At 44.1% G+C, this 22,173-nt stretch overlaps 1 protein-coding gene across 1 annotated transcript in view; it reads right to left on the bottom strand.

Moving 5' to 3' along the window:
- Window positions 1-22,165, bottom strand: part of LOC104510407 (receptor-type tyrosine-protein phosphatase gamma-like) — a gene marked incomplete at its 5' end in the record, with an annotated part of 76,296 nt that extends 54,131 nt beyond the window's left edge. The window contains 2 exon segments of the mRNA XM_010152644.1: window positions 13,504-13,636; window positions 21,676-22,165. Coding sequence (XP_010150946.1) covers window positions 13,504-13,636; window positions 21,676-22,165 — 623 coding nt within the window.
- Window positions 22,166-22,173: the final 8 nt, after the last annotated feature.

The following is a 22,173-nucleotide window of genomic DNA, read 5'->3' as shown; positions in this document are numbered from 1 at the left end:
TGCCTGTGAACAATAGGGTGCATCAAGCCCATTTTGATTTTTATATTTGAACTTGGACTTATAAAATGGATTATATTGAAACATGAATAATATATATGCTAATTAAAGACTCCATTTAATGACATAAATAAAGATGAAGACTAACACAGGCTAATTTCCATTTGCAAATTTCCTAATTACTGTATTTTCCTTTGGAAAGCAGAAACTTTATTTCCACAGTTTCAGGAAAAAAAGAATCTTTTCTTTGCTCAAGTTATTTTAAAAAGCTTTTCAACTTTTTTGTTTGTTAGGATTGATCTCCACAGAGATACAATTGCTTTGCCTAGATAGATTCAGTAGTAAATACCACCCAAATCGAACTATGGCAAGTTGTGCAGGCAGATGATGTTACTTAATCATTATTATTAGGTTTTTCTCTAATAAGGAATTATTGTGGATAAATATAAGGTGTACACACCTCTCAATGTCACAAAGCATATTCAGAGTAACTCTGGCAGATGCAACCCAGGCAAATGTCCCTGATGCGTGATAGGCTGCTAATCTCTCTCTCCCTTCCTCATCCTGCTCCCAAAATTTAGACAGAACAAGGCCACAGGACAGGTGTATGGTTGCAGGCAGACCAGGCAGCAGCAGAGAACATGACTACGACTTCTGTCATGCAAAGCCTACAGAAAAGCTGGATGAAGAATAAACAGATTGCAAGAAAAGCCCTTTTAGGTTAAAAGGCTCGTTTATACCTATAACTGTGAGGGAAGAGGTGAAAAATAGTTCATTGAAATGAATATGAAGTCTGTACTGATATCAGGGCCAGAAGAGTCTTTTTTGCTGTTGTGTAAATGTTGGTTATGTGGATAAAGAAGCCTAAATTCAGCCTTAACTCACAAAACCAGCATTTGCAGGCTCTGGAAAGCAAACCCATTCACTCCCTGACTGAAACAGCACCCTGAATGCTTCAACAATAAGCAGCTGTATGAATGGGAAGAGCCTAACCATTCCGGTACATTTATATCCTAGGATTTTAGGACAAAAGAAGAGAAATAAAACAAAACCACAAAATTGACAGCTATGAGGACTGCATCTTCACATCTTTCACTTCCTGTCTGTAATACCAATTACTATTGCAAATGAACACCGGAATTTAGGAAGCCTGTGAGACTGAGGAGTAAATGATGATCCTGTGGAGTTAGGATGTGGCTGAAGTCTCCCGTGCCATCGGTACTAGCACCGTGCAACTGCTGCAGTCCTCACCCCCGGCTCATCACCTGCTGCCCTCGCAGTGCCCACCCTCCACACTCCTCTCAGCATTAGTGGAACCGGCTGGGGAATAACTACCTTAAGGACAGCCTTGATCACTTCTCTAACAGCATAAAATCCTCCTCACTGATGAACCACTCGGCTCCTAATGAGCTGTGAGGTTGGCGGATGTGATTTCCCACCAGCGGTTTAGGAGACGCACCCCTCTGCCTGCCTTGCGGAGGGCTATCCTCTTGCTCCCCTTCAAACCCCAGAAAGCCAACCGTATCCTGGGCTGTATCCGGAGAGGTGTGGCCAGCAGGGAGAGGGAGGTGATTCTGCCCCTCTGCTCTGCTCTGGTGAGACCCCACCTGGAGTGCTGCGTCCAGCTGTGGAGCCCTCAATATCAGAAGGATATTGACCACTTGGAGCAAGTCCAGAGGAGGCCACGAAGATGATCAGAGGGCTGGAGCCCCTCTCCTATGACGAAAGGCTGCGAGAACTGGGCGTGTTCAGCCTGGAGAAGAGGAGGCTCCGAGGAGCCCTCATTGCAGCTTTCCAGTATCTGAAGGGCCTACAAGGGTGCTGGGAGAGGACTTTTTACAAGAGCCTGTAGTGACAGGACAAGGGGTAATGGGTATAAATTGAAATCAGGGAGGTTTAGATTAGATGTCAGGAAGAAATTCTGCACAGAGAGGGTGGTGAGGCACTGGAACAGGTTGCCCAGAGAAGCTGTGGATGCCCCATCCCTGGATGTCTTCAAGGCCAGGCTGGATGAGGCTTGGAGCAACCTGGTCTATGGAAGGTGTCCCTGCCCATGGCAGGGGGGTTGGAAGTAGATGATCTTTAAGGTCCCTTCCAACCCAAACCAGTCTGTGATTCTAACCCCACATTTATGCCAGGGGTAAACCCCACTTCCCATCTCCGCACACGGCTAGCGAGGGATGTGCTCAGCTGCGGAGCCTCTGGATCCCCAGCCTCGTGCCTGTGCGGAAGGGAAGCCGCCCCCTTACGCACACATCGCAAAGTCCCCATCCGCACCGCAGCCCGCAGAACAACCCGTGGCATGACAGAACGCGCCTCAATCCGTAACGGCTTCACACGCGTCGGATGTGGGAGGGAATGAGAGAAGCTCGTGCTGCCACGAAATGTGAGGAATTTCACCAGCGCTCACTGGGAGCCTTCTGATGGCGGTTAAAAAATGGTTTGAGAGAGCAAATCGCTGTACAGAAATATAGCCACGTGATCAGAAGGACAATAAACGCCAAATCTGAGCCTTCAGGGAATAGAACATTTGTCATTGCTGAAAAATGTTTTGATTTTTTAATTTTAAATTAACAATATTTTAAAATTCAAATTGGGCACATGTCTGTTACTTTATAAGTATTGCTTTGTAGGATATTTCAAAACATTTTCACTCTATTTTGGAAAAAACAGGATTTCCAAAACATGAACCAACCCACCAATGGAGAACCAGGCACGCCACCTACGCCTGTTCCAGCTTAAAAGCCGGAGCTCAAATGGAGTTTAACCTGTAAGTCAGCAGAGTGAAATACATGCTGCTCATGGCAGTAATAGAAATGCTTTCTTTTAAACAAACAAACCCAGCGTTCTACAATAAACTGAATGAATTCACATTCTTGCACCGTTTGTAATAGCAGCGCAACATGCCTTGTGCATTCCAAGGCGCTCTTTTTTCCCAAACCGCACAGGTTTTAAGAAAAGTGAAATTAAGTACACCCTTGCTTGTTATTTTTTACTAGGCTGCTGATCCTTAGTATTTACCTAAGCAGTTAAGATCACCGAATTGATTTAATATTCTTACCCTCTAATTTTACACTCAGACCACATCCTGCTGTGAAACAGCGAGTGCTAATGTCAGTCCGAATGCTGCTGGGAGACTCAGGACAGCACAGGGCCCTTCAATAGCTGTATTTTATGGTTACAGGGAGAGAGAAAAAAATATAATTTATCTGGTTGCTGTGGTTAATTCACAGTTTCACAGCAGAGGTATACTGTTCCCTCCGGGTACATCTACTTGTATTATAGGATATTTCATTCACAGTTTGTCCAAGACATTGCTCTAGCTCCGAACCTCCAATTTACAAGAGGGAATCTACTCCAGAGGTACCTGTATACACTTGAACACATCCTCTTACACAGTAAGAATATTATAGAAAGGCATAAACTAGCAACAGATCAATAGAAAACATAAACTATCAACAAATCCAACAATAACGGGTTAATAGCTGAGAAGGGGAACAGAAGAAGAATGCATCCGTGGTCTTAAGAAATCGTAAGGGTTTTTAAAAAAGTGATTTAACTTGGAAAAACATTCACAGAAAAGCATGTGCAAAATCTGTTTCTCTTTTAAAATACAGACCACAGCATTAAAAACCAGCATTCAAACATTTTAAAGCTGTATAAAAGTGTCCTGCAGAACAGAGTTTACAGAAGACCTAACAGATGGGTAGGAGAAGCCAGTGGTACCAGGCATCCTCTGCCACTGTGCTTATCAGAACACACATACTCCTCATGGCATACTGTTTCTCAGCAACTACAGACCATTTCTTAATGGAGCTTAATTAGAACATCTGAATAGTTAAAAAGCATTCATTCAAAATTACGCCTTATAAACGACTACCTTTACTCCAGTTACTGCATAGCTAGAGTCTTGCTCTTTTTTTTCAAGACCTCACCGTTACAGCAGCACTGGGGAAGGCATTTCCAGGAAAAAAAAAGTCTGCAATTAATCCATTTAATTAATTCCACAGAAACAAACCAGAAAGATCAATTGCAGCCGCACCACAGATCCCTCCTTGCCTGACCTCGGCTGCCCTGCTTGCTCCTGTTTGCTCTCTCTGCAGAAGGGGGTATTTCTGGAAAAGTTGGGGAAATGGTGTTACACCTCTAAACAAAGCAGCGAGGAGTGTGTCAACAGCCGTTTGCCAACCTGCTGCCAAGACTTCTGCATTAACTTCATCCCCTTGAAGGGGATGGCCTGTGTGGGCCTGTGGGCAAAGCACAGCCTAAATGTCTCCACTCTTGTGGGACACATCATACAGTGAATTAAGGATAAAAAAGTATACTTTCTTTGAGACTTTTCAAGGTCACCAACATGGTACTGCGAATTCTGGTCTTCCCCAACCGAAGGACGTGTTGCCCTGCTATTTGACTTAGGACTGCATGCTTGACATTATCTTTTAAAATAAAGGTGATGCAGATCTGGGCTCCCACTGAGTTCAATGGCCACATCCCTAAAAGTGCCTGCAGAAAAGACATTCACACAACTGACCCGCATGGTGCGAACATCCCAGGAGCTGAGGAACACTCTCTGGGGTAAGAATTCTCATTTAAAAGCTCTGTTAACAATAATCACATTCCAGCAGGCACCACAATCGCTGGTGCTGGGATGGGTGATTTCATAGCTGTGAAATCTTTGTTCTTCGAGCAATTGCCATTCCCCATCTCCTGTGCAAGAAAATGCTTTCACCTAACAGCCCCTCCAGGGATGTCTGGATTCGGTCACCCTGGGGTCCTTGCCCTTGTCCCCAGGGCTGGCCTCACGCTGGCACTCACTGCTGGTAACAGGGCAGGATCGACACGCGCGGTACGGATGGTGCCTTAGGTAACACACAACGGGGTAACAAACCGCAGCTATGCCACCCCCTATTCCTCTGGTTTGTTTTGAACTTTCAATCATTGCTGTTCTTTTAACTCTCCCCTACTTTTAGGCTCCCTGCTGCAAGAGAACTGATGGAACAAAACTCCAGACAGATTCTTTTTCCACCAACCTGTGGGTCTCCTGACAAGTTGTCCTCTGTTTCCTTCCTGTCCATTTGTGTCCTCCTTTCACTCTCTCTCCAAAGCTAGAGCCCTCCTCTATCCTTCCCCTCCCCTTCCCCTCAGCCCATCTAAGTTATCAGCTTCACGTTACTCCCTTTAGACTGTGTCTTCCAAATACTTTTTCAGGCTTCTAGTCTGTTGTTTACAGGACAACAGGATCAATGATTCCTGAGGTACTCCTGACGAATGGCTGCTTAACCTTATTTTGGAACCTCAAAACGACGGAAATTCTGTACACCGCTGCTTTATTGTCTTTCCTATCATGAATCTAATGCTAAACCTACATTTTTATCTCGCTGCAACTTCAGCCCAAGACTCCTCATCCCCAGCACAATGGGTGTGATCCTTGCAGATCCCTTTCATGGACTAAAGCACTAGCAAGCTATATGGCACAAGAACAACCATAGTCCTCTCTTATTCATAGCTGGAGATGCACCAGCCTGCGATAAATCTGCACCTGCTTTTAATTTACAGGAAGCTGGAGAACACTGCTTCGGGAAAGTCAGATGAAGGCTGGACACGCGTGACACAGGAAGAAGCTGGCTTCAAACGCTTGGCAAGAAGAAACTTGTTATTACAAGCGCATACTCTTGAGAACCTATTTAAGGGGGTACAGGTCCTTCAGCCATGTGGACTCAAATTTGCAAGGGCACGGTCTGATTTAGCTGACACCAGTTATTCAGGACTCACTCTGTTAACACCAGTGGAACTGCTCAGGCTTCAACCTAAAGCAAAACCTAGACCATGATATTTCCTTGGCATGGGATATTCCTGGGTCAAAACGTGCTTACGATTTTTGATGTTGCTCCTGATGCTGTATAATTAGGATTAAAAGTACTGTTTTCTGAGCTTTGTGGATATCCTGATAGTTCTAGAAATCACCACTGATCTGCAGTTAAGCTTAGCAAATCCCTCTTCCAACTTTTTTCCTTCCTCAGGACAGAAACTGTTGGTTTGTAAAGCGTTGGCTCGCTGCTGGCCCCACCAGTGAGGAAACGGAAATCTTGCAGCATTCTGGTTTGCAAGCAAAAGTAAAACTAGTGTTAATTAAAGAAGAGTAAAAGTAGCAGGCATATAATGAGATAACGTGCCCCTTTCCACAGTCTAACTCTTAACAGATCATCCAGCATGCTTAAAAAGCAACTTTCCATCTGCAAATCTGTCTGTCTCTCTTTTTTGTCTAATGAGCATGAGTTAGTCTGTTCAAAAGCCCAAATGGGCATCTCAGGGCCAATTCCACAGCAGGGGGTCTGTTACTATAACAACTGACAACTCCTGTGATTTCTGAAAGGCCCTAAAGTAGCCATTTGGGAAATGGTTATAGAGCAGGAAGTTGGGAAGGAATGGCTGCAGCATCCCCGCCTCCCCTGCGCCCAGGGCTGCAGCATCCCTGCCTCCCCTGCGCACACCTCAGCCCTTCGTGCACAGAGAAAACCCCGCGCCCTGCCAGCCTTGCAAACCGTCGGGCCGGATTCCTTTCAGGTCCCTGCAAGAGGAGAGGATAAAAGCCCACGGGCCGATAACCGGAGGAACGGCAGTGGCACGCTTTGGCGTTGGTGTGTCTCTGTATGGGTTCTCTCTGCCTCATCCCAGGCTGCACGTTGCCAGATGAAAGAGCAGGGATGCTGTCAGAGAAGTTCTCCTATTGATTTTCCTCATAATGGAAGAATGACGAGCGCTCAAAGAACGATACCAAGAGCTAGAACAAGCAACTGGCAGCAGCCCTAAGCTTCAGGCTTGAAAGCAAGCCGCCTGCCGCCAGCACAAAGGATGGGCTCGGTTCCCCGCACGGTTGATAAGAGGGAGCTGATCACAGGCCTGCTCCCGCTCAATGAAAACGAGCAGTGCTTTGAGATATAGCACACAAAAGGGCCCAATATTTCAGTACCTTTACCTCCGGCACAGGCAAAAATCAAATACCGCCTGGATTTTCTGAAGTAAAGGCTGAAGTGCTTTTCCTGCATTGCCTGGGTTGAGGCAGGGAGATCAGAGGGCTCCGAATCACTCTGGGCTACTTCCCACTTGCCAGGCAGGGACCTGCCCCATCCCCATCCCTCTGAGGCTGTTTGTCATCATATAAGATTAGATGAGATTATTGGATGCCCCATTCCTGGGAGTGTCCAAGGCTGGATGAGGCTGGGAGCAACCTGGTCTAGTGGAAGGTGTCCCTGCCCATGGCAGGGGGTGGGACTGGGGGGCTTTAGAGTCTTTTCCAACCCAAACCATTTTGAGATCCTATGTGGCCATTCCCAGAGGAAAACAAGGGCATGTTGAGTATGAACAGGAACACGAAAAGGAGATGGAAGCTGTAAGAGGTTTCAGGCACGCCACTCACCATGTTTCACCTCATCTCCGTGTGGCGTTGTTGCCCATCTCCCAGCTTAGCAAATCTTGTGCCCTTGTCGGCTAATTCTCCTCACTGCCTGTGATGACATGGGTTGTGCTCTGGGGCATCCCAAAATTGAGCACAAGTGCCTGCACGTGGTCCTCAGGCGTCACTGGGGCAGTGTCAGCATGAGCATCCCCATCGCTCCTGCTCATTCCTGCCTCGTGCTGGTCCCTCAGTTATGCTGGTACAACTCTGGTTACTACAAGAACCAGACTGGGAGCTAATCTGGTTTAAATCAGGGCATGAAAGCCCCTTTCCTTTTTCTTTATTTATTTTTAAACATGGATTATTTCTCAATCCAGCTCCTCACATGGTTGTACTAACATTTGCATTGGTATCACAGAGGGCAGCGCAAGGGCAGGAACGGAGAAGGCTGCTTGAACTGCTGCTGCTGAAATAAATACTCATGCGACTGCACCCGAGGCATTCTTAAAATCAACACACAGGCTCTCCGAAAGTGTTACCACCTAGCATCCTCCATGAGTGAGAAAATGAGCAGAATCACGAATATTTTAGAGTAAGCTGAAAGCAGCTTTTATCATTGTAAGCAAGCAATTTTACAATGGTCTGTAAATTTGCAATGTTCCTTTTTCAATCAGTACAGTAGATGAACAACACATTGTGTACTCATAAAATAAAACCTAGAGATAGGTTCAAATAACAGCTTCAGCACTTTTTACAACCTGCTACAGGCAGAAGTTCTTTTTTTTTCCCCCCAGTGAAGTTTTAACACTGTCTTAGCTATGGAGCTATGCAAGTTCCCCAGAATTTAACACTAAAAGGCAGTTCGCCAAGGTGTGGTTATTAGACATGGTAACTACAACCCTTCTTGGTCTTGTGTTGCAGCTTTCACTTCTGTATCACAGACTGATTTACAAACACGACTGACCAATTTTCTCCGGTGCTATTTTAGCAGTGACAGAACTCAGATGCTGAAATATTGAACACCTGAGCTTGCTCCCAGTGAGGTCTTTGCCACAGAGTTCAACAACAATACTGTCAAACCGTAAGTGACTTGGCCTCGGGTCACGCAGAAAATCAATGGCCGAGTCACAAAAAGAGCCCACATCTCCTGGTGCTCAATGTCACTGCTCCTGCTCAGAAAGACTCTGCCAGAGAAGTACGAGGCTTTGCCACAGGACCCGTCCCAAGGATTCTGTCTGATCCAAGAGGATGCTTAACAAAAAACTAAGAAAACTCACTGTCTGCTAAATTCTATAGGGTTTTACCTAAGGCAAATTGAAGACATCTTTTTCCCAAGCTGTCTCATATACGCACACGACTATAAACAAGCAATGCAAGCTTGCTTGCTCTTTGAAAGGCAGCAGCTGTGTTGTTCCAAAAATCCCTCCTGAATGTAAACATATTAGCACTGTATAAACAGCTTGATTTAATAAGAGATGCAATACAATATTCCCGCTTTGTCTTTGGGATCACGATGTTGATGGTGGCAATAATTCAGAGGTGAATTATGGTAGCTGCTGAAAAGAAAGAAAAAGAAAACTTTCCAGCTATAGTTGTGAATTAATTTCTTCCTCTTAGCTGAAAATGAGAAATGGCTATAATTTAGTTCCCATTTAAAAGTTGCTGTTGGCTAAACTCTAAAATCTTAATTGCTTCTTAATATTCTCTGCTTATTTTTCCCTTTGAAACCACAGTCTATAGCATTGCAGTGTTTAGATTAAAAATCAGAATGGAAAGCAAACAGTGGAAGGTCACCAGTCACTCCTAAAATATGGGGGTTTTTTTTCTAAAATGACAGAAGTTAATGTGTATCAAAGCATTTTAGTTGATTTCCCAACTCTAGTCACCCCCCGTCACCTCTGCGAAAACGCAAGTGGCGCTGACCCTGGGTTTCCCTTAAAGTGTCAATACTCAGGATTTGTTCAATTTGCAACAGAATATAGCGGAAGTGCTAGAAAAGACATGTTTCGAGCCATATTATGGCTCAGCATGCTATAGGAACTCATCTTGTTGCAAAAAAACTGAGGTCGCCCTCAATCCCTGAATAGTTTGGAGGTCACTACCAAACACACTGCAATTCTCAGAGCTTGCAGAAAAGACTGTGAGAATAACAGTGGCAAAGGCTGCAGACAGTCCAAGTCAAGTTTTAAGCTGACCTTAAGGAACTGCAGAAGGATCTCATGATATTGAGTCTGGGTATAAAATCACAGATGCAAAGCAAATGCCCCGAAATGCAAAAATTACGTGGTTGGGGGACTGCCCCTTACAATGCACATGTTTTAGCAGGCTCTAGGTGAGCTAGTAGTGCTCCAGCAAAAGATCCTAAAATCCCAGTGAACAGTTCTCAGAAATACCCAGTGTTGTCCCTACAGCACACAATTTCAGGAACTAGTACGAAAGGAATGAAAGCAGAAAAAGAAATACCACTGCGCCACTGCAGAAACAACGATGAAGCTACACGTTGAGTAAAACGAGGATCTGGTGTCCTCACCTACTCTGCCTGCTAAGATCCAAATTCTTGACTCGATGCTAAAAGAACTCAGTTTCACGCACTGGAGATCCCGGCAGCAACAGTCCCTTTCATCCTGCCCATGCCAGCTCATGGATTCAGGGATTGGCCAGGCCAGCTTTTCCCACAAGAGGAATCAAAGTGCACAGAAGGAAACTTAAACTCCAGCCATCACTGTCCCCCCTGCCCCGGAAGCCCAACTGCCACCAGCCCCAGTGAACCTGGTGGTTTGTCACCCTGCGAAGGTGCTCTCCTCCTTGTTCTGGGGTACGAGGCAGCGCAATTTTTACAGTTTCATTATGCTGACCTAGTTTATTTTTCACTCTACCAACTTCAAATCACCCAGCCCCCTTCGCACAGCAGTGCCATTAAAAGTGCTGAAGGCAGGGAACTTCAGTAGAAAGGTGATCCAGAGCTGCTGCTTGCCTGCGAGTTCCCATCCCTTCTCATTACTGAGATGGCCATCGTGCTAAAAAGATGGAAGTGACCCTTTCTCTTCCACATCAATCATATTCTTTTGCCATTTGTCCAGGATCTGCACAGAAAAGGAACTGAGAACAGCAGATTATCTCTGCAAATAAGGGAGTCTCGTTCAGAAATTGCACAGATCATTTCCAAATATATTCAATTACAAGGTCTCTAATGAACACAGCATGAAAGCTCAACAGATAAAGGAAAAGCTTCCTCAGTGACTGCTTCCTATCACTCTCTTTTTCAAATAAAGGGAACAGAAAATGAAGCTTCCTTACAATAAGACATCATCACAAAACTTATTTCGTTGCTATCACAGAAAGAGTTACAAAGAACCCAAAAAGAGATAAATGCTTTGCCAAATCTTCACAAGCAACCTCCCCAACTCCTTTTTTTTGGTCCCTAGATAGCAGAGCATCGATGCAATGCAAACAAGCAGAAGGCTTTGCTCTGCTTCATTGTTCTACTTATGTCACCTCTGGTCTCAAATCATCTCATCCCACAAATGCTCAAAACCACAGAAGTGAAAATATCATTTGTTTTATCCTCAAAATGCATTGCCAAAGGGTAACCATGTCTCTTCTGCATTTCTAGTTCTCTGAGTTTTGTTTCGTAATGCTTTTTCTCACACCAAAACAAAGCAGCGCAGTGCAAGAAGAGACCCCTTGGTCCAGCACGCCCGTCCCCTTGAGGGTTCTCCTTTCATAGCAAGCGTTTCTCTGCTGTGCACTTCAATACCACGCTTCCCTTACTGAAAAATCTGTCTCAAACTCGTTTTCATGCCATTTGCTTTGATGGTGTTATTTAGCAAATTATTCCATATGTTGCCCATTACATTCTAAGCTAAGTATTTCTTCCTGAAAACCCAGATCACTGTTCCTTTCGAACTTGTAAATTAGACTCTGCGGTGTTTGAGGATCCGTTTTTCCCTTAGTTTAAAACCCTTGCAGAGATAAACATTTTATTTTTCCCAAGGAAAGGTAATCACACTGAAAAGGGCACAAAAACCGCTGCGTTGCCACTTCAATGACATGGCCTGCACAACGTGAAATGTTACTGTGGACGATTCGTGTTCCAGTTGCTTGTTGATTTATCCTAAAACACATGTGGACGTTTTTTATACAACTTCAGTATGTATTAAAAAATCCTCAGAACTACGAAGGTAGACACAGGAGATTATTCTGAAGGTAGTGCACATGTGCTTTCCAGTTTGTTTACTGTTCCTCAATTTCTTGCTTCGTGTTTTTCAAAAACCTGTGACTGCCTCACGACACACTTTCCATGTCTATATTAATTTTTAATCTCCACTTTTTTTTTTGTTTGTTTTTAGTTTCAATTATACACAAAAAATTGATCCACTGCTGTCAAGAATATTAATGACAATGCTCATAATATTACCAAAGCCACTGACGAATGCTAACTACTCAGGCTTATTATGGACAGCAGATAAGAAACAATTGCTATCCGTAGGAAAACAACAAACATTACAGGAATTGCAATTTGGTTTCAGTTAAAGTCTTTGTTCGTGTGTCTTCCTTGATTTATGTGCATGTTTGTTATTGCAAAGCTAATAAAAATTTTATGAGGTGGATGGTTAGGAATTTTGAAGACAAAAAGTATTTAACTTTTAATTAACATACCTTAATTTTAGACTCGAGTAATATTATGATCTATAATACAAGCCAATATTTATAAAAAATTAGTCCTTAACTATTGGTCACTAAGCCAGTACTTTTCATCTTTAGTATCTTCTCAGGGACGGTATTTGTTGCTCTTTGAGCGAATTAAACGCTAATTTTGCAATTATTTCTCTCGCTCCATTAGTGAAATTGCAGGAAATGGAAATGTTTTCCAAACAATGAGAGGTACCAACATTCTTCTTGATAACAGCTGTTAGCATTTCATTTCAAAACCTGCCTCCTTAGAAGAGTATTTTGTACCAAGGCAAGATAAATACTAACCCCTCATTACAGTGCCTCAGGATATACCATATCCTTCAAGGGCTTGCCTGCTGTGAATGTGACCAAGTTTAGCCCTCCACATGAAGAAAATATATACTGAAGGACAGGGAACAACAGAACCTTCAGAACCTTTCCAATTTCAGCTTTTGTGCACATACCACTGCAATTTTATTCATTGTCTTACTGCAATGATGTTAATTACTTGCAAATGCTAATAGAAAGGATTTTCACTATTGACATCTAGCTATTAATATTCTTTCAAAGCCTCAACAATTTGGCCAATCAATAGCCAGTGAAATGGGGGTACTGAAAAACAGCTTGGTCGTTTTTTAATTGTTTCTGCAAATATAATTATCAATGGACTGCTACTTCTCATCAACGTGACTTTTCTGTGTCCCACCTAATCAGATTTTGAAATAATTCCTCAGTACCTGCTGTGAGGCTAATCCCTGGTTAATTTTCACTACCAGACAAACGGGGTGTTTTTGTGTTCTGGTTCTGGCCCAAGAAGGTGCTACTCTAAATCAAATGGAGATGGTTGTGTTGACGCTAATCCTCGTCGCCTCTCGGGTGTAAAGGACAGCATCTCTTTCTGAGAGGTAATCTTTACTTTCAAGACCTTGTAGGTTGCACTTCTGAACACTTCACCACTGCAAAAGAACTACTCAGAGCATCTCTATGTAACCTGACACAAGCTCATCCCCCTTTCTTGTCAAAGGAAGAAAAGAGCTGCCTAAGACCACTCAGGAGGTCTGCGGCAAAGCCACCCTGGAACCAAGTCCAGCCTCACCGAGCTCTTCTCCCACGACCACCTCTCCTGAAGGCCAAGACAAAGATACCTTTTGATAGCTATACTGGAGGGACTTAGTGTGAAAATATTTGTTGGCATTACAGCTGGCTCTACCACTGCTCGAGCTCTAACAAGCTCATTTTCATGATTCAAAAATCCATAGTTAAGACAGCTGAATAGCTAACTGACAGAGCTGTTCCAGCATCCAGAGAGTTCTCTAATGTATCTGTCGCCATAACATCTAATAAAAAAAAAACCTAACACAGGACCACATTAAAAAACCCACCTGAAATGTGTTTTAAATCATAATCAGTTTCCAATCAAAAGGAAACAGGCTCACCTCCAGTAGACAAGCACAGCAATGAGAAGAATGAGGCACATGAAGGTCAGTGCTGAGACCACAATAAGCGGGATGATCCATTCCATTTTACCAGGAGAAGGTCTCGTGGCCATGCTGGAGCTGTTCTTGTCAGCTGTGTGTTAAACACATAACAAAGACAATCACTAAATGGAAAGAGAATTACTGTATGGAAAAATGTGTAAGTAAAACAAATAGCTTGTCCATTTTACATGGTATGAGTAAACAGAGCAAAGATCTTCTAACTGCAGGGTGGGACTCCATTTGTCTCTAGTCTGGGACATGAGAGCACAGAAGTATGGTGTTTATTGCCACATATGGCTTGGATTTTACTACTGCTTGTAATTACAGTCTCATAGACAATTTTAGGACTCTATCCTGCAAGCACCTATTATCAGATGAGGAGTACCCCACTCAGTCATTTCCCCACAGCAACAAAGCAAACACTTTGCTCGGTCACCAGCCTTTGCAGGCGAATGCACTCTGTTTCTCAACACTACAGGACAGCCCCGTTTGCAAAGCTCAGTGTAATACTTCGCTTCAGAAATAAATTTCTTGGTAACTGTCTTAAAATAAAAAAAAATCCTCAACATGTTGGGTGTCATGTCACATCATTTGCAGAATTGTCACAATCTGGTGAGTTCCTGCGTACGAAAGCACTTTTTAGCATATGGATTGTCAAGATGGATGGATGGATGAATGGATAGGATGTGTTGTAACTGACAGAAGAAATCATTATGCCACAGCTTTTGAACAAAATTAAAGTTGGTCAATACCCTGAGATCTGGCCGAGTAACTCCGTTTCACTTTTCGCATGACATCTCGTTAAAATTGCTCTATCGTACGGAAGATGAATATCTAGAGGTTCTGCAAGTACTGCAGCCAATGAGCAGAGGCCCTGTATCAGCGCATTTCAAAAGCCACCTAATTGTGTAAATTCATGTAGACTCGACGAATAAATTGGTTGAGACAGAATGATAAAAGAAAAACACAGAAGCGGATGCAGTATCTTACTCGTGTTTCCTACCAAACGGGCGGTAGTTGATCAATACCTGTCAGCGGGACGTAATGGGAAAGGATTAGCGTAAACAGCTTCAGATTTCAACGAGGATTGAAACGTACACACTTGACTTCTACTGCTTCACCTACGTGAGTCTTTCCTTACCAACGTGCTTCCTTGCCCTCGTTCAGTATTTTATTATCATATCTTCTGAAACTGCTGCAAATCCTACCAGAAGAACATAATTGCCTTTTCACCATAGGCAGGCAAAACACAGATAATTGGAAGTCACCAGATGTCACATAATATGAAGTCATACTCTATTTTAATAGCATTTAGATTATACTCCTCCATAGGCAGGAGTAAAATTCAACTATCGTGGAAGTAAAGGTTAATTGTAAATGCTTTTGCCTGACTGCTGAAAACAGAGCCAGGCTGCAGGCTGCTGCAAGCCCAGCAAGAAATCTTTCCAGTTTTAAGAACCAGGCTGATGGAGGTAATGCCCTTTAGCAAGCAGCCCAAATGAGGTGCTAATCAGAGGGATGTTTGGGGGAAGTGGGCATGCACTGAGCACAGAAGGGATCAAAAGAGAGATGAGCAGCCAGTTGTCTCCCAGGTCGGTAAGGAAGGCTACCGAGGTTACCCAGTGCCGCTTTGCAGAATGGGCACGTAAAGCTGTGCCCCAAGCAGGTGGTGAGCTTTCCTCGTCACAGCATATTAATAATATACAACACACCACTTTTAAGACAGGTCTTTGATTTCCCTGACTAGCAAAGAACAAGGAAAAGAACAACCCCAAAATTAGAGTAAAGGTTTATTCTCCGTATTTGCCAAACTTGCAAAAATCATAAGCCCCGAGGCACTGTTTTTTTATCAGTGCATTTAAAATCATTCTACAGCATAAAAAAATTAAGCCTGTGAGGTAAGTGTTACTAATCAGAATGGTAAAAGGGACAAAGCAAAAAAACTTCATAGGAGAGCCAAATAGTCCCACCACCTTACACCCATGAGGGTGTTGCTTCACTTCTCTCCAAGGACAGGATTCTGTTTAGTTTTACCTCCACACATTTCAACACAAAAACATATGTTTCTGTTTGCATGGGAAGAAAATTAAATTCCACTGTAAGCACAGCACGAGCTGGAGTCCCAGTGCACACTATTAAATTCTGCAGTGCTCACGATGCTCCTTACTCAGCCTGCTGCGGAGAACACGCTTCTCTGACCCTGCCAACTCCCTGCACCACAGACGTGAGGATACGAAAGCGTTCAGCGTGCCGAGTGCCAGAACAGCAAACGCCATTCCTGCATGCTGATGGCTGGCCCCGCAATTCCAGTTGGGAATGCCCGAGCAGTGATGCGCTTCAGAAAAATAAAAGAGACCGTTCCGGAGCTGGTGTTGAAGAAACAGTCTTAGGTGTTTTCCACTGCTTAAGTGAGGTGTTGAGAGAGCTTAAACAACCCACTGCCACCAAAGATGGTACGAGAATGACAGCTGAGGCCAGAAGTACAGCAGTACGGCCAGAGTGCTGGTGCCTGTCTCCTGAGAGTCATGGCAGAAGAGCCATGCACCCTGGGTAACTCGGAAAAACTTTCCCTGGGAAAGGCAGCACCCTGGGTAATTCGGAAAAGACCTAAAGAAAATAACACACATAAAAAGACAGATCTGAGCTGTTATAGCTTCCTCTTCTCCTACAGAACAAAATATTATAAAATAAAAAATAGCATTTCACTCTTTTCTGAAGGAAGAATGTTGAGCACTGGTAGCGTCAACAGCAAATCCCTGTAACGGTGCCCACCATACGCTGTACTTTGGGGAGAGAAGGAGCCGCTTATAAAATGGACCAGGAAACTCCATTTTTGCTAAGAAATGTAAACAGTTTCCAGTGGCATATGCCTGCGTTGAATTAATTCAGTTTGCCTTTTACTGGCTTGGAATTCATCCCAGTAGGAAGGAATAAAAACTATTGCAGCATATCTGTTTCAGGAGGTCCCACACGATACAAGCCCCGGCCCTGCTAAACCCACTCCTGCGTCTGGAAAAACCCGTAACTCCTGTGAACCACCCATTCAGCGGTTCCACCATGGCCCAGGCACTGAGAGGGCATCAGGAAGCACGGGCGGCTTTGGCAGCGCAACTTCTGCACAAAGGTCAAGGCAAGAGAAAGGCACTCTACGATTTGTGAAATGTACTGTTTTTCTGCGTATTCTTGGAAATCGGTTCCCGAGAACAGAAAGATGTTTATTTCCCTTAAGTAACACTGCTTGCTATAATAAGCAATAGCTAAAATATATAACCTATCTACCTTTATCGTCCCTTGCTGTTGCACAAACTGCCAGGACAAAGTTCTGTTTGTTGTACTGTTACAGATACCGTTCACTCTGACAATGTTCTGCAGGCCAAGGGAAAACCCCGCTGCTGAACTGCTGCCCAGCACCCGGCCTCTTCAGAGAAAGCCACCCGCTCATCCTTCCTCTGAGTAAATGAAATCGTGGACTTATACAAAGGTATCAAGTAATTCTGGAAAATAGTATCGGCCTTATTATTAAATGATGAAAAGGCAAATGCATGTTTTTATAAAAAGTATTACCTTTGCTACAAGCTCAGGCCGTTGTGCAGCTATTTTCTCCCTGTTTCTTTAAAGGCGTTGCTGCAGCAGCCATACTTACAGGCTGTGCACCACTAAGCCTGCTTCTCACTCTTTTCTAAACAGATGCCAATGCTATTTAATCCTGATGTGAGATAACGGAAATTCATACTGTTTGCAAACATCAAATAATTCAATCCTTTTCTTTTCAAGCCATTCTGCTGTTTGCTCCTGTAAGTTGCCATGCAAAATGGCTCAAGTGCCACAGGAAAATACAGCTTCGTAATCCTTGCCACGTATGGAGAAAGAAAGAATTACACAGATGTTTAATTATCTTAATGAGGTTATCCCCAAAAGGTTTTTGTAACCTCAGACCTGGCAAAGACTGTTCTAAAAACCAAAATTCAGTCTCTGCCAAAAAAATTCAAAATTCTCTCATACGCCAGCTTTGCAGTTTAACCCTGCACATCAGGATCTCTCTACAAAGCCCTCCCACGGGAGGAGCTCGGCAGAAGAGGCTGAGCGTTGAGGGACGGGAGGACCTGGCTGAAGCTTGGACCAAGGGCCAAACCCACATCTGTTCTCCGTCCCAGCTCATGCCTCAGGGAAAAGTCCCAAGCAGACATCTAGTACTTCGCTCACACCAGCCCATTCGTTATCTCCTGTCAAATACACTGGAGCTGTTTAACTGTCCGGCACAGCAAACCAGAACTCCGTAGGATAATATCTGCCCTAGCCTGATTAAACTGAATCATGCTGGTTTCTTTCTCTTTTTTCTTTTGGGTAGACCATCGTTCTAATTGCTGTTTTTCTAATTTTCAGGTTTCAGAGTCACGGACAATGCTGAGCAGCTGCGTGTGTAACAGTTGCAGATCAAAGGTACAATTAGTCTAATGTGGGCACCAAAACAGAGAAAAGGATGATAGGAAAATGAAAGAGGAGAATGCCAGCCAGCGTTCAGTGACAGAAGAAAATCGTTAGTGTTGGCCGATACCACCAGACAAGAAGAGGCCAGTGCCATTTGGAAAATAATGACATGGCCTCAGGAGAGGTGTGTGTGTATGTGCGTGTGAAATAAGCACTAAAAGAAAATGAGCCTTGCTGCACTAATTGGCCTCGCACTTTCCCTGTAATTTCTCATGTGTTCCCTGTTCTCCCCTAATCATCCACACTCATGAGTACTTCCCCATTCAGTTATCTCCTTACAACTGCTAATTCAATGCTATATAATTAATTTTACAAGTGTACATTGTTACAAAACAATTTTCTACTCTTTAAAATGATTAAACTTTCTACTCACAAAAACATTTTTGAAACCTTGACAGCTTTTAAAAAACTGATTCCCTGGAGAAAAGATGCATCCAAAAATGTTTCTGTCCTCTATGGGACACAGTAAGCTACGGGTACGTTCTTTCTGCTCACTTTGGAATTGGCCTTCATCCCCTTTCAGCCATCCCAATGCTCAGCAATGCTTTCAGACACTTCTGGCAATGTCCTCTTGGCTTCGCTGGTCACTGTCTTGATTTCAGGTTTACCTTGCTAAGGAAAACCTTTAAGGCCCTTTCTCATAGGAAGAGGTCTTGCTTATGTCTGGAGTTTCCCTGAACGCATCTCCTTGTGTGAGCCAGGTCAGGCCTGTCTGAATTGCAAATTTCCATATTACTGTAGAAAACAAGCCGAAGCAACTAGTCTAAAGCTTCATGCTAGTGTGTGATTGATGAACCAGTTCACCAGCTCCGGGTTTTACTGGCATGTGTCTTTGGTAACCTACATCCAGCCTGGAGAATAGCTCCTTCTCCTTCACTCCCAAGAGTCTTCTCACAGGGGTGGCACTCCCACCAGGCCAGCCAGGCCCTGCTCAGACACATCTCGTACAACATCTGGGCTAATGCGAGGTCTTTTCTAACCTAGTCCAGGTTAGGCAGACCTCAGCTGTCCACTGCAGAAGCCTGGTGACACAAGATAGAAAGAAAAGGACTTGCCTGAAGAGACTTTGAAGGACAAGGTCCTCACACCTGCTGCGAAGAGATTCAGACTGAAGGCCTCTGTCCCAAAGCCAGTAAGAAACATCCCAAAATGTTCACATTAGCCCTTCCCAATGTCTGGACACAGGGTCACCAGGTTTGTGACCAGTCTCATTTCTTCCACCTGGAGGTCAAGGTCAGGGAATGTACCTCTATCCCGAGGAAAACGACATAAATGGGCCCTGTTAAATGTCTGAATAGTCATTCCCAGGCCTTTTGCTGCCAAGGGTCCTCTTCATTGCACTGAGGGGCCTGGGAGAGGCTTGTCTGGGAAGTTGAAAATATGGTACTGTTCCTCCTCCTCCCGGGTATGTCACCAGAGGTTTAACTAAGATTTAACTAAGGTTAGTTTTGGGTGAAACAGGCAACTCTATCACTTATCTTTTCTCCCAGCTAACGTGCTGGTTATTTCAGATGTCACTGCCTGCACACGGAAGGCATTTCCGTAAGACACCATTATCTTAGTAACTTATCCTTTCTCCATATCTGAGCATGGAAAACCTCATTTGCTGAGCCATTTCAAGACAGTCGTGCAGTCTTCAAGCAGGGTCACTTCAAGCCTCCAAGTGAGCAGAACTCTTAAAGGAGGCTGTCTAGTAGGAGGCAAAGCTGTACTGAACCACTGTCAGTGATAGTTCTCTGCATGCTAAAAAGATGCAGAAATCACTGCTAGGTGATTCTGTGATCACAGACTAAGGTGATACAATTCACAATAACCAGTAAATACTTCTTAGCAATATTAACAATATTTTCCCATCTCACTGGTTTTCACCTTTTTCGTCTTCACCATGGAATAAAAGCCCTATCTAATACCAACCCCTTTGTCATAAGCTAAGAAATAAGTCCAACTCCCCATCTTTCCTCCAATTTATAAGGCTGAACATAAGCCATGAGGCCCTTTCTAGGTCTTATATAGGGACATTGTACTCAGGCCATCCAAGAAACTGGCACATGAAAAACAGGGAAGCAGAAAGCAGGAAGAACTGAAGACAACTATTTCAGAGGCAGGTTTACCCAGGCAGATGGAATTGCTGGGATTTGAACCTACATGGTGCTGCATGCTTCCTCCCAACACTGCAAGCAGGGCGAGCACAAGTTCCCTCCTTCCTGATAAGGAGGTGATCAGGGCAAGTGGCATGTTGAAAACTGACTGAGAGGCATCTCAGACCATATTCAGTGGGAGCACTGGACTTTGAAGAACATTTCCAGCAGAGGAATAAGAAAAACAGCAGCGTATTTTAAAAAAATCAGCACAACCTGCTGCAGGTTTCTTGGCTTCCGCACTGTTAATCTGTTCTCTCACAGAACAGTTATGATTCACAGCGTTAGAGTCGGGTCAGCATTTCTGTAACAAATGTTATTAAAGATAGGACTTAGCTTTGTTTTAAAATTGGTTCTGAGCTATAACTGAGTGCACAATGTCTGCATTTTTGTGTTCATGAAGGTAGAGAAAAATAAATATGGAAGTTTTTTTTTTCACAGTACTCTAGAGCAGCTTTGATGGAAAAACAAAATTACAGAACAGTTTATAGATTAGCAAAATAAACAATAACAGAAAAAAAGGCAAACAAAAATTGTGTGCTATCTTATAAGTGCTGTGGTAATACCCATAATTGCTCAGATAAACTCATTGTCATTTCTAAATCGCAGTGCTTTCTCTGCAAATAAATCCATACGCATGTGCTCTGTTTGCTCCTCGCAGCTATAAGATCTGTTTTCCTCACTGGTGCCCAGAGCTCCCCAAGAAGAAACACGTGCACAGTGAGCTGGGAGCACCAGGAGATACCTGCTTGCATAGGCCTGCACGGCAAACCCTGACCACACAGGGCCTGGTGCACATGCAGATCACCCGGGCACGCTTCCAAAAGGTCGTATTTGCTGTGCACATACTGTGGGGTCGGTACCTACCTCCAGAGCTGGTGTACACAGCAGCACTGGTAATTCTCATCAGGACAAACAATATACGTGACTCTGCCTGGCTAAGACTTTTTTTTCCCCCACAGGAAAAATAGAAGGTAACCCTAGTGCAAAAAGTGCCTTGTCTTGGAAGATCAGAGTATATAGGTTTTGTGGTGAGAAATAAACCAGCGATGATCCTGTGTTTGGGAGAATACCTCCAAGCCCAATCAGGGAGAATCATGCAGATAAACCAAATTAGCTTACAGCATACACAGCAACCTTCCCATGAAACACCAGACTGGCACAGCAACCACTCTTCCAAATTAATTTCACAGCTATAGTTCACTGCATTCCCCTACCTTTTTTAAAAATAAAATTCTTAATGTAGGGCGTTAGCATTTTTCCAAATCTTCTCTACCAGTAAGAAACACAAGGAATGAATCTGTGCCAATAAAATAAAAAACGATCCTTCTCCCTCTCCTCCCCCAATAGCAATTTGTGGTTGGGTCTTGTGACAATCTGCCCATCAGAGGAAGCCAGGCACCACAAAAATGTTGTATCTCCTGGAAATCACTAAGGAATTTGGCTTGAATAATTTTCCAAGAGTTTTATGATGGTAAAAACAGTTTCCCCAGATGTCACTCACCTGGGTTGATGGTGATGAATTTATTGTCTGAGGGGTATTCCTCTGGAAACCTGTCCTCCTTTGGAGGAGGTTTTCTCGTTGTCTGTGGTCTTCTTGGGATCTTCCCCAGGTAAACGTCGTTGGTGAACGCTGGCGGCACTTGGGTGGAAGGAAGCGGCTGGGGCTGAGTCTCTGCTTCGGCAAAGCTCTCCTCCTCGGGACCTCCAGCCGTGGGGGCAACGTTTTGGTTTGGCTCTTCACCCGATATGGTTTTATTTCCTTCCTGCTCGGCAGTCCGATTGGGAGAAGTCGTGGCCACGCTGGGCTCTGTGCCATTGCACGCTTCCGCGGCCGCTGTTGCCCTGTTTTTCTCCTTCTTCTCGGCATCCTTTTCTTCCTCTTCCTCCTGCTCCCGCTCCCCATCCTCGCTTTCACTCTTTTCATCCTTCTCCCCCTCCTCGGCTCCCTCGCCGTCCTTCGTCAGCGCCGAGTCCCGCTCTGGCCCCGGGGAGGCGGCGG

The sequence above is a fragment of the Eurypyga helias genome, unplaced genomic scaffold (genome assembly GCF_000690775.1).
Source record: "Eurypyga helias isolate BGI_N326 unplaced genomic scaffold, ASM69077v1 scaffold9915, whole genome shotgun sequence".
Classification (NCBI taxonomy): Eukaryota; Metazoa; Chordata; class Aves; order Eurypygiformes; family Eurypygidae; genus Eurypyga; species Eurypyga helias.
Note: the sequence above shows the minus strand (reverse complement) of the source record. Positions and strands in the feature narration are given on the sequence as shown.